This window comes from Theobroma cacao, chromosome 8 (assembly GCF_053813885.1).
Source record: "Theobroma cacao isolate CCN51 chromosome 8, ASM5381388v1, whole genome shotgun sequence".
In the NCBI taxonomy this organism is placed as follows: Eukaryota; Viridiplantae; Streptophyta; class Magnoliopsida; order Malvales; family Malvaceae; genus Theobroma; species Theobroma cacao.
Genome location: NC_142646.1, coordinates 30395820 through 30408526, shown reverse-complemented (window position 1 = coordinate 30408526; position 12707 = coordinate 30395820). Strand labels below are relative to the sequence as shown.

The window sequence follows — 12707 nt, the reverse complement described above, 5'->3', positions numbered from 1 at the left end:
GCTAATCTTGATTGTCATGATTGATTGATGAATTAACCTAACCTTGCTTCTATATTTCAAAGTAATAAGTTTACGTCATATTTTGTAATAATACTATTTTCTTTAGTTAAAAGTCAAAAAAGGAGAGTTGGAAAGAGGAAGAGCAAATCTTGAAAAGTCACATGTAAGAGTCAAATAGACAAGATTTGGATATCTGAAATATATGGAATGTATGAACAAGGATAAACGTGTACAAGGAAGAAATGGCATGGCATCAATTTGGAAGATTGTGCATTTATGGCTACCAATTTAATGTTTCTTTCCATTTCACCCATAACTAGGTTATAGGTCTTTTCACATTTTTACTAATATTAATAGAAATTTTTCATATTTTTTGATGCAATATACAAATTATTAGCTAAGGAGTCTATGACTACTGTGCCATTTGCTGATTGTCATTCCAAGTTAGGGAATATTTTGATTTATCCGCTCCAATGTTTTTGACTAAATATTGATAGAATATTCTGTCATCAACACCCTTTAATTTAAGTTGTTAACGAGATCTTGATTAATGAGAAGTCGAGTTCTTGTGGAAAACAATTAATGGACCCAAAATCGAGAAATATTCAATCAAAATTTGTTGTTTATACGTTACAAGTAAGTTGCAATAATATATGATAGAATGTAAAGGTCTAATCCAATAATAGGCGTCATATATTTCTTTAATTAAAAGAGATAAATTTGAATTTTTTTTAATGTGGGTGTATATTTGATATTCTATCACTTAATCACAAAGCATAAAAAAGTTCTAAAAATTCTTCAAAATAAATATTTTTAAAATTATGAGTATTTAAATTTTAAAATTCATTTATTAATAAAATAACAACATTGGATTCATTAATAATGTTTACGTTTTATGCATTGACAATTCATTAAATTTAAACTCTTTTAATTTTCGGTATTAATCTGGATAAATAGTTGCTATGTGTAATATAGTTAGAATTATTTTTACAAGTAAAGCAATGCAAAATTAATGTATACCATCACATATTGTTAACATTTAGCATGTCAAACATGTATTTAAAATTTTTTTAAAAAAAAACTCTAAGGAAAACAAGAAGAAATTTTGGTGGTCCAAGTATAAATAAGGGAAAAGACAAGGGCAACTATACAAATGTTTGAAAAACTTGCCCCAATATCCTCAGACAGTAGGGCGGGCTTTGTCATTTTATTACGTCACGAATCATAAGGGCATCAACGAGGTTTTAAATCCCCCTCTTTACGGCAAATTCCCTTTGACTCCCTTCCCCACAAAAAGAGAAGTCCCAATCCTCTGAATCAAATGTGGCCGATCAGAATCTTACCACCACTAACATTCCGCCACCTGGAAGCCTATAATTAATTACGTGAGCACCTGATTTGTTTGGATTTGTGAACGATTGGGATTGAACAGGCTGTTGTCGTCACTGCCCTCCACGTGGACGAACGAGGGCGATCCTGTCATTTTAATTTCATTTAATTACTAAACTACCCTTGTTTCGTGCACTGAAGGGACACCCTTTTATTGACATGATGTGGCGGGCGGTAATTGGCTGGACAGTGGAGAGCTCCTTAGAGGGGGTCCGTGTGGTAGACGGAAAGCAATAATTGCCTAGGTATTCACTTATTCTTACAAACAATTTTCAAAAAAATCAGCCGCCAAATTCATTTAACCTCTTTTTAAGGCAAAATTTTGTCCACCTCGTAGTCATCGATATTTTTCGAATAAGGCAAATACTTGAAAAAGTTTTTAGAAATAATTAAGACAACCTTGAATCTATTTTTTTTATTTTAAATTAAATAAATATTTATTATTAATTATTATCACTTATTATTTTATATTTTCACGTGATATTGACATAATATTATCATTATCGATATGACATCTCAACATATCACATCAATATTATTTAATATAAAATAATAAATAATGATTGAGTAATAATAGTTATTTAATTATTAAAGGTAAAAATTTATTTAATTTAAAATAAAAATATTTATTATTATTAGATAATTATCTAAAAAAATATTAATATTTTCTATTAGTAGTAGGGCCCTGTACATGAGCTTATGATGTGGATTTATTTGTTAGATTGATTGACATTTATAGGTATAGGGCTCCTCAATTATAGGACTAGTAGATGTGCTCAAATTTGATACACTATGTCACTCAAGTTATGCCATGTATACGCTCCTACTCACATCAATATCCCACATATTTTGACTATAACCTAATCATGGAAAAGCCTTTGCTTCTCCCATTTCCTTTCCTTTCCTTTCACTTATAGCCGCATATTTTTCCACCTGTATTGCTACTTTCCCTTATGTCAACTAGTTAATGTTCACCATTTTTGTTTCCTAATAAATTAAAAAAAGTGGATTTGTCAAAGAAAATTCTATTCATTTTAATACTTTTGTCTCACCTAATTACAACTAATTAATTTAAGATATAATACTTGAAAAAATTTCTAAACTATTCAATAAATAAATAAATAAAATTTTATTTTTTTATTATTTTAATCAAGTCGAATAAACTCTTATGATTAAGGGTTAACTCAAAATATCACTAGTCATTTTATATTTACGTGGTGTTAACATGACACTTACGTGAATGGTGAAAAATATAACACGATCGTGTCATCATACTACGTCATTATCTCTTTTGACATATCAGTATGCCACGTGACATAGAATGATAAATAATATTTTATAAGTTATGAGGGTTTATATAACTCAAAATAAAAAAATATATATATAAAAAAGCTCATGTAAGAGAATACAAATATTTGAAATGATATTAGTGAGATCACAAATAGCATGACTCATTAATTTATAAATTTATACGTAAATCAATTATTCATGAATGAGATATTACAATCAAACCACTAATATTTATGATTATCCTATGACGTATTTAAAATTGTTCGGATGACAGAGGTTTCCTTTTTCGACTTACAAATTGCATTTGACATTTATCTTAATTATTATAGTGATTAAACAAATCAGCAAGCCACTTGGAGCAGGATTGGTTTTCTACCTTTCGTCCTGTTGGGGAAATTGTTGGTGATATTACCTAAATTATCTTGTATTTGTTGGATTAGAATCTTCCCCCTTGCTAGTTTGACAAATGGGGGACAATTAATGTGTTGAGATTGTATTTTGGAAATGCTCCAAAGGCATATATGATAAATTAAGGTTTGACAACAAGTATCATACATGAAGTTGGAGTTCAAACCACTCCAATGATCAATCAAAGGTTTTCCACAACATCCCTTCCCATTTTATTTTATTTTGGGAGTTCAATTATTTAAAGATTTAAAATTATACAAATATAATATAAGGGACATTTTTTTATTTTACTCATGAAGTAATTGTAATCGTGTTCTCCCGTATTAAATTTTCGGTTTAATACTTGAATAAGCGTTCGAATTATTTTAAAAAAATTTATTTATTTATTACATTCAATTAAGTTTTTTTTTATATTTATTTTGAATCAAATAAATCTTTATCATTAACGGTTAACATGTCACTTGTCATTGTTTATATCATGTGAAGGGTGAAAAATATTATGTAATTATATCATCGTGTCACGTCATTGTTTATTATAATATGTCAATATGTCACATCAATTCTATATGATATAAAATGATAAGTGATATTTTGACTAATAACTATTACCTAATCATTAATTATAAAAATTTATTTGATTTCAAATAAAATTATTAAAATGCAATTAAATGTAATAAAAAAATAAAAATTTATTTAAATTTTTTAAAATAATTTAAATTTTTTTTAAAATATTATACTTAAATTTTGTTCCGGCGTGCTAAATATAAATTGCATATGTAATCATGTATCTATGAATTTTAAAATGAGGGCACACGTAGGCATCTGTGTGCGATATGCAACTTGAGCATGAGACAAATTTGGCTCCAATTTTTTATTTCTTTTAATTATGAAGAAGCCAAAGTCCAAATTGCAAAGATCATCATATTGGGATTTAATTTTGTTTCAAAGAAAGATATGATTAAATGAACAATTGAAAATGCTTAGTTTGTCATTTTCCATGGGTTTTGAATTTTAAATCTCGTCATGTTAATAGGTAAATGCTATTTTGCTTCCATCTTAAATGATTCCCTCCTTTTATCAGTGGACAAGACAAAAATCCCTCCTTTTAAAAGTTGGCAGCTACATCCAAAGTTTCAAGTTTTAAACGTAAATGAGTTCCTGGTTTTCAAACATAATTTTGAAATTAAAAGGCATTTGTTACTGTACAGTTTGATGATTTGATATGTTCACATGAAAATTTTTATAATTTACATTGTCATCACATGATATAAATAACGTTTTAATTAATAATAATTAATTAGTTATTAATTATAAAAATTTATTTAATTTAAAATAAAAATTAAAGAATTTAGTTGAATGTAATAAAAAATAAAAATTTATTTAAATTTTTTAAAATAATTCAGAGGCTTTATAAGGCATTATATCTAAAAAATTGGTAAATTTGACCTTAATCCAAAAGAAAAAAAAAAACCAAATAAATGATTCAATGAAGTGAAATCAATTTCCAGTCTTTACCTGTCTAGATATATATAACTTTAAGCCGCTCTACACCCAGTTGAAGACAAACAGAAATGTTCTTTCAGAAATGATTTGATTAATAAGACAGCTTGTGGCAGAAAAACACTTGGCATTTTACGACAGCTGCTAGCTTCAACTCCAGCCAGTTGTAAGATTCTTATTTCTTCCACATTGTTTCTATGGTCATTTCTTGTCTCTGGGAAAGCCAAATTGCAACAACCAGACACATCTAAGCTATGCCAATATGGCTACAATGGGATCATTATTATTTCGAAACAGGCTGGAAAAAAGGTAAATGGGTGTGGGAGTAGGTGGAATAATATTCCCTCAATAATGCTACAAACCCCTTCCCCCTGAATGATATGCATAAACCCTAGTGAGTGTGCAATACAAAGGCCAAATATCCCCCATCACTGCCCTTTTCCCTGCCATGGCTGTGGAACACAAGCAGCCAAAAGAAGCACATCCCAACCAAGTTTATAACTGTTTAAGAATCCATTAAATCTGACTTATCCATCGTTTGTCAGGTATTAGTACTCTAATTCTTTCATATATATATATTCAACCCATATGGTAATTCATTTGATAAATGACCCATATATATATATATATATATATATATATGAAAGATCCACAATGACCAAAACCCCATATATCCAAATTTGTCATCATCATTCAGTTGAAAAGTCACATGCACATGCCAGGATGCTGATGCATTATCTGTGAATCTTGACCCTCTCATTAACTTATATTCAACGTTCCCTTAGGCCTTTGAATGAGTAATATATATTGGTTCTATTGAGACCTACTCTTACCTTTCTTCTTTTGATGTTAGGTTGCACCCCTTTTCTTGCCTTATAATTCAGGTGTCCCTCCCTATTTCCTCCATCTTTTCTATAGCAGCTGTGCAATTTAATGAATTGTCTAATTTTCCATCCTGAGACTCCATTTCAAAGACACATTTTCTTTTCTATTATGTACATTGTCGCAGCAGGAAAATAAAAATACTTGTATGCATCTACGTGGTTCGATCAATTAATCTATATCTAATTAGGGAAAAAATGACAAAAATTAATATGAATAAAAAAGGGATAAAATCTAAATTTATAATTTTATTTAAATTGATGGATCAAATTTATCATTCATCTTTGAAGAGGTGTAATTTTACAAATTGTATTTTTTATTTGTTAAAAAATTATCAAAAATTAATAGTAAAAAAATATTTCTTTAGAAAATAAAAGAATATTCTATAAAATATTTTAATTTTAATTATTTTTTAATCAAATTAAAAAGTATAATGGTAAAATTATACTCATTTAAAGCTGAATATAGTAAATATATATGATCCATTACCCGCCCTAAGTAGTAAATTTGAACTTTTATCCCAATAGCAAAAGAGAATACAACTTTAATCACTATTTTTCGACTCATCATAAAATTGAAAATATATATATATTTTTTGAAAAGATAAAATTGTAAATATATAATTTTTTGTAATGGGTCAATGACCTTAATTTTGTAGTGTTTATATTTCAAATATAAAGAGTAAATTTTATGATAGCCACTAAACTTATTCCCTTTTCTCACTTTCCTCACCAAACTTCAATTTATTCCAATTTGATCACTAAACTTTTTAAATGGTATTAATATGGTTACCTTAATAGATTGTGTTCAAATAAATGATGAAATGAAGAAATAGTAACCATTTAAGCAATTATGTCATTTATAAAATTGATTGGTTTTTTTCCTCTTTTTTGTCTTCCTTTTTTTTCCATTATTTTCAAATAATTTTCATTTTAACAAAACCCAAAATCAAAAATGAGAATGAAATTAAGAAAAATAGATTTGACGTAAAGTTTTTAAATGACCTAATTGTTTAGGTAGTTATATATTATGTCATTGATTTGGATAAAATCACTAACGATGATCACATTTTATACATTTCAAAATTTTCGTAACCTAATCGAGACGAATCAAAGTGTAGTGAACAATGAAAAAAAAAAAAAAAAACCTAAGTGACCATTCTTGAAACTTACTCCAAATATAAATGGCTATATACATGCAGAAAAGGAAGACAAGTTCAACTAACTTTCAAGCAGATTGGATGGTGAAGGTAGAGACAGAGCTGACCCTTAATTAGCATTTGTGGTAGATATATGATTGTGCCTTGCACTACACCAGACATGAGACATGGGTAGGTTAAGATCAAAGCTTTGGCACACGTTTCATGTGAGCTCAACCAGCAAATGAAGAACCGAAAGTTTGGTGTTAAAACAGTCGCATCTTCATGATAATAAACATCTGCTGATATGATTGAGAATTTGCATAATTAATTGTGGCAAACGAAGATCACAGTTTTTGTGCAGAATTTCCTTCTTTCTTATTAATATTCTCTCCATGTCACCCACAAGTCCACTTTCAATTGATTAATATGGTTATGGGTATCTTCGGGTTTTGTTAGGAAATAATCTCCTTTTCAGAAAACTCTAAAGGTATATTATTCGTGTTATGAATATTACATTAGTAAGATATAAGGTGAATTTTGAGTTGATAAATAAAAGTTTTCCTTCTCCTATTAAATATGTTTTTGTAATTGAAAATTGATACTCGTAACACTTTGTATTGGCAAAGAACATTTTAAAACTTTAGTCTTGGAGTACTCTTTACAAAAATCGAACCCTAGTTTATAAGGAAAGAGAACTCCCCACCCCCACCCCCAACTATCTATCTATCCATATATTTATATATATATATAAAACAGTTTAAAGAACTGAAAAAGCACCGAATAAAGAAGAAAATTTTAAATTGAAATAAACTTGTTTGAGGGGGCGGCATGACTGAGTTTTGAGTTGAACAAGTATATACTTAAAAGAAATGGTGCTTTGAAGAGGCATGCAATTGGCAACGAGGGAGGGAGCATCAACAAATTATTAATATATGGACTGAAATATGTAATAACTATGCATAAAGCATATGGTGTCTTTATCATATTGATGTTAATTTGGTTGTGAATCCCATTAGGGATTGACATGTCCTAATTAATCCAGCTTAATTTGTAGACTAGTGAAAAGCATAATATCATCACTAAAGGTTATGTGCATACAGACTGAGCTTTATTCAGGGGAAGAGTTTGCTTATAAGTTAAGAAACTTCAATGCGTACATATAGACACGTACATACATTATGTCCAATCATCTATAATCATATTATAATTTTTTTTATAAAATTAAGGTTAAATTTGTCACTATCCTATGGCTTCTTATTGAATTTTGCCACTCTATGTCTATTTTGATTGAACGTTTTCATTATACTTCAATTTCGTTAAATTTGGGATAAAAGTAACGGAATTGAAATATTTTATAATTTTTTTGTTAATAAAAGTAGCAAATCTCCATCAATTTTATTATTTTAAGCCCTAAAATCAACAAAACTAAAAGTACAATTTAAGAAATTGAAGTAAAATGATAAAATCCAACATTAACCATAGTATGGTGTTAAATTTCACTTTAATTAGTAAATATATATTATAATAAAATATCATTCAAGTTGGCCTTCATTTGAGGATATATATATAAAAGGAAACAAATACTAAAAAAGCTGTTTTTTTTCCATAAATTTTTTTGTCAGAATAAGTCAAAATTTTATTGGAAATATATTTTTGCAACGAATTTTTGACAAAATTTTTTGTCAGAAATTTCGTCTTTAAAAATATTTTAAAGAATACTTTTCGTCGGAAGTCCGACTTTTCATACAGTTTGAATTATTGAATTGAAAGTTATACATTACTTTATGTTATATCACTCGGACTTGAAACCCCTCATTTTCATTCTCATCCTCCCAAGAAGTTGCTAGTATTCTTTTAAATCCTCCCAAGGGAAAGTGGTCTTTTCAGAGATCAGATTTTGTGGTGGGGGGAAGTTATCTTGTCCGATGCTATGATTTGCAAGCTATCAGGGGGAGGGGAAGAAAGAATTCATGCCTTGGTTGAAATTTTACAGCTTACCCAATCAACTGGACTGCATGATATAATGGTGGCCCCCATAGGAGAAAGCTATGCGACCTTAGCATCCTAGAAAACATGAAGCAGAACAGGAAAAAAGACAATTAGTGATTTAGTTAAATGTCAATAGCCTTATCCCTTTTAAGTGCTTAACCCCAACTTGCAATTAAACGAGAGGGATTGCCCTTTTTCCCTCTCCTCTTTGTCACTTTCAGAACATTGAACAGTGATGGGCTAACATTAATGATTATAGAAAGCAAATAAAAAAGGATTGATGGGAGCAGAAGAAGAAATGCGGATGATAGACTTGCTCCAAAATGAGCCAAGTACTTGTTTCTTTCCGTGGAGTAACGCCCAGTTTCGAATTGACCTTGGCAGTCCCTTTCTTTATTTTCTTTTGGTCTTTTAATTTTAGGCCCACCTTATTTTTTTGCGAGTACACAATGCTGGGCCAAAAGGACCCAGCACCCAACTCTTCATTTCTTCAATGATATTAACAAATGAATAATATTACTGGTATAATATTTAAAAAAATTTCTTAATTTTTTATTACATTTAATTAAATTTTTATATTCTTATTTCGAGTCAAATAAATCATTATAACTAATAATTGATTAATTATCAATTATCATTTTACACTTATGTGATACTGATGTAATTGATGAAAAATGTTATCTAATATGTCAAGATCCATTATAACATAACAGAATGTTAGATGATATTTTGACTAAATCAGCTATTAGTTGTAAAAATTTATTTGATTTAAAATAAAATTATAAGAGTTTAATTTGAATTTTCTCAAAAAGTCATGAGATTTTTTTAAGTATTATGCATATTTTATTTAATAAGGTAAATTTTATCTATACTTTTGGTTTCAAATTTTTTCGCATATTATCCTATGATTTCTTTTTCCCAATTAATAAATTTTGTTTTCATATGGAGTTACAAGTTAAATTTACTTCATAAAATTATACAAATATTTTTAAATATGAACAAATAAATTGGCTTTTATATTCAAGGTATTTTGATAATTTTATTAAATGAAATTGATGATATAACTTCTTTAGAGAACATATCTCATTAACAAAGTATTAATTGAAAAAAAAAGCATAGAATATCATGTAAAATATTTTTTAAAAAAAAGAGAGAAAACCCAAAAAACTGTGTTGTGTTATCTAAAAATAAAGGAGAAAAAGAGGAAATAAAAAAAAAAAAAAGGGAGAAAAAAGGGCAGAAGTGGGATTTATGATGTGGAAGGTTGAGGAAAGCAAGGAGTGGGATGGGTCGATTTCATCGATCCATCCAATTATGGTAGTAAAGTGGCAAATGGCAAACGTTACAGAAATAGCCTTCCTAAGCCTCTCACTTCACTTGTCACCCTTGATTTGCCTGCAGGAGGTGGGCAGTCTTCTTTCCTTTTTGGGAGGAAAGCCTTTGCAAATTTGCAATTCATTAAAGCAGTGAGTTGGGCTAAGGCCTCTAAAATGCCCAAGATGGACTCCTTTGTTGAGTTTGGGCCTTCAACACATACACATTATCTAATTTTAGAATTTTCTTTTATTTTGAAAATTATAGAACCAAATTATAGTATTTTCTTGACATTTTTTTAGAATTATTTAAAAACATTCAAATAAATCTTGATTTTTCTATTGCTTTCAATTAATCCTCTATACTTTTATTTTGAATCAAATAAATTTTTATAATTAATAGTTATTAATCAAAATATTATATCTAGGTGACATTGAAGTGAAGGTCGAAAAATGCTACATTGTTATGTCACATACTACATTAGCATGTCATCTCATCTTCTGTTATGATATATCAACATGTCATGTTAACGTCATGTGATATAAAAGTAACAAGTGGTATTTTGACTAAATCAACTATTAGTTATAATAACTTATTTGGATTAAAATAAAAAATACATAGGCTTAATCGGACGTAGTACCAGAATAAGAACTTATTTGAATAATTCTCAACAGTTTAAGAGTTTTTTTTTTTAGATATTATGTCCATTTTCTTTTATTTTAGTTGGCTAAAGCCTAAATGCTTATTGCATAAAAAGTTTCATAGGAGAGTCAGCGAACAGTGAATGGAGGTTTTGCTAGACTTGAAAATTTCTTTGGCAAATATCAGAGCTGAAGGGTTTGCATTGGAGATAGCAAGAGGGGAAGGTGTCCCTTTTAAATGAACCTCTGATTAAACATTTCTTGGTGGCTGAAGAGAGATGGAGGAGAGGAAAGAAAAGAGAAGAGATGGAGAAAGTAGAATTTGCTAAAACACACTCAGAATTTCAGATTCGACTGCCTAGAAACAAGCTCAATGCTACAAAGACTACAAAACAAAACTCAGCTCTACTAACTAAATCCCCATGAACTACAACTACGCAAAACCTCAATTCCACTATTTACAAACTTGGAAGCCAGCATCAACACTAGAGATTAATTAATGTCCAATTTCTTCATCACTAAACAAATTGAATCTTGCAATACTAGAGTGTCAGTTGGAAGGCACATGGTAGTATTTGCCTTTGCACATGCACCTATAAACAATAGGGCAGGACTCTGCGATGGAGCACTTGAAGCTAACCATCACCCTCTTGCAGGGAAAGCAGGGGCCACAAGCGTGGGAACAGTCAGGCAAGCTCGACCCTGTTGGGTATAGCTCCATTCCTAGCTCTTCCTTTTCTCCTTCCTGCAAAGCAAACCCACGAAACTCATCAACAACTCTTGTTTTTCTTACACTACTCATACTCATCAAGCTGCACCCTGATAAATTAAGAAAAATGGTAATCTGGATAGCATAGCAGTCATGAGAGTGGACAAGGGAGACCGGGGCCACTTGGGGGGAAACAAACCTGGCGGTGCATTTGCCCTTTATCTCCAAATTTGGTAGCTTTTCCATGGATGCTGGCTGACAAGATAGAGGAAATGACATCAGAAAATAAACACAAAAACACACTGCTGAAACTGATGGTTGGTGTTTCATTGGAGAAATGGAGACAGAAAGAGATGCATATTTGCAAAGGACTTACCATGGTGATCATGAGGGGGCACCCGAAGGCTGTCTGTGGCTAGGGAAACCATCAGGAAGGTTAAAACTAGCATTTGTCCAGCGACTCTAAGCGACAAGCTGTTCATGTTTGTTCTTTGTTGTATATAGCAAACTACAGAAACATGAGAGATGGGACAGACAGCTATATGGAAAGCATGCAAGAAAAAACCAATGTTTGGGGGGAGATTTGGTGGTGGATGAGGTAGTAATATATAAGGGGTGATAGAAGGAAAGGGTTTTAAATGTAGAAGGAGGGTACACCTGATGCACTTCACATGATCCACGGCTATCTTTTGAAGGGGTTTCACATGATTTGGTAAGTCATCCCACAATTAAACCTATAATAATATAGCTACTCAAAGCTACATTAAAACCTAAAAGTACAAGAAATTTGAAAACCCTATCTGTTGTAGAAATCCAAATACCAGTCAAGGTCAAGCTGACACTTGAAAGAATATCTAGACCTATAGCCAACAGAAGGGAATAAACCCATAGTTTTAGACAAGGGTCATTAGGCAATAAAAGGCAAAAAGCAAATAAAAAGAACTCCCAAATCTGATCTACATTTTATATGGTAGTCTGACCTGAACAAATCCGTGACTTAATCGATAACCTGATTCCTTACTGATAAAATGTGTTCCTATGGTATGTGGCGGGCAAAGTTTCAAATTGGAAACCAAAAGAACTAGAGTGGTAGACAAGAAGTTAAAAGGCATAAAAGTACTACTGTTCATAAGACATTAAATTCAATAGAACAAAACAAACGGAACAAGAGAACAAAAATCCAATCCCACTACTAAAAATTTTGAATATAAGATCACAGTTGTATCATTTAATAACAATAGTGAAAAGTAAAAGCTTGGAAAAAGCCTTTTAAATGGGTATGGGAGACATGAGGGAGTTCACGAGTACAGACACTTGGTAGGATGACATTGATAAATCAAAGATGTAGACATCATCTGCCACAAAAATGCCCCTCCCATTGAATAACAAGGTCCTGCCATAAACGTGAAGTTCAGACCCTTGACTTAAATGAACTATTGCTTCA

The 12707-nt window shown here is 30.3% G+C and overlaps 1 protein-coding gene across 1 annotated transcript; it reads right to left on the bottom strand.

The window, feature by feature from the left end:
- Positions 1 to 10688: 10688 nt before the first annotated feature.
- Positions 10689 to 11929, bottom strand: EPF2 (Putative membrane lipoprotein). The gene is made up of 3 exons (XM_007020169.3): positions 11640 to 11929; positions 11463 to 11518; positions 10689 to 11299 (listed from the first exon to the last, which is right to left on the bottom strand). Exons 1-3 carry the CDS (start codon positions 11743 to 11745, stop codon positions 11105 to 11107), a joined length of 357 nt encoding a protein of 118 aa, XP_007020231.3. The 5' UTR covers positions 11746 to 11929; the 3' UTR covers positions 10689 to 11104.
- Positions 11930 to 12707: the final 778 nt, after the last annotated feature.

Coding starts and splice junctions, on each gene's coding strand:
- EPF2 (XM_007020169.3), bottom strand. CDS start 11,745: ATGAACAGCTTGTCGCTTAGAGTCGCTGGACAAATGCTAGTTTTAACC. Junction 11,519..11,639: donor GCCCCCTCATGATCACCATG/GTAAGTCCTTTG, acceptor CTATCTTGTCAG/CCAGCATCCATGGAAAAGCT. Junction 11,300..11,462: donor AAGGGCAAATGCACCGCCAG/GTTTGTTTCCCC, acceptor TTTGCTTTGCAG/GAAGGAGAAAAGGAAGAGCT.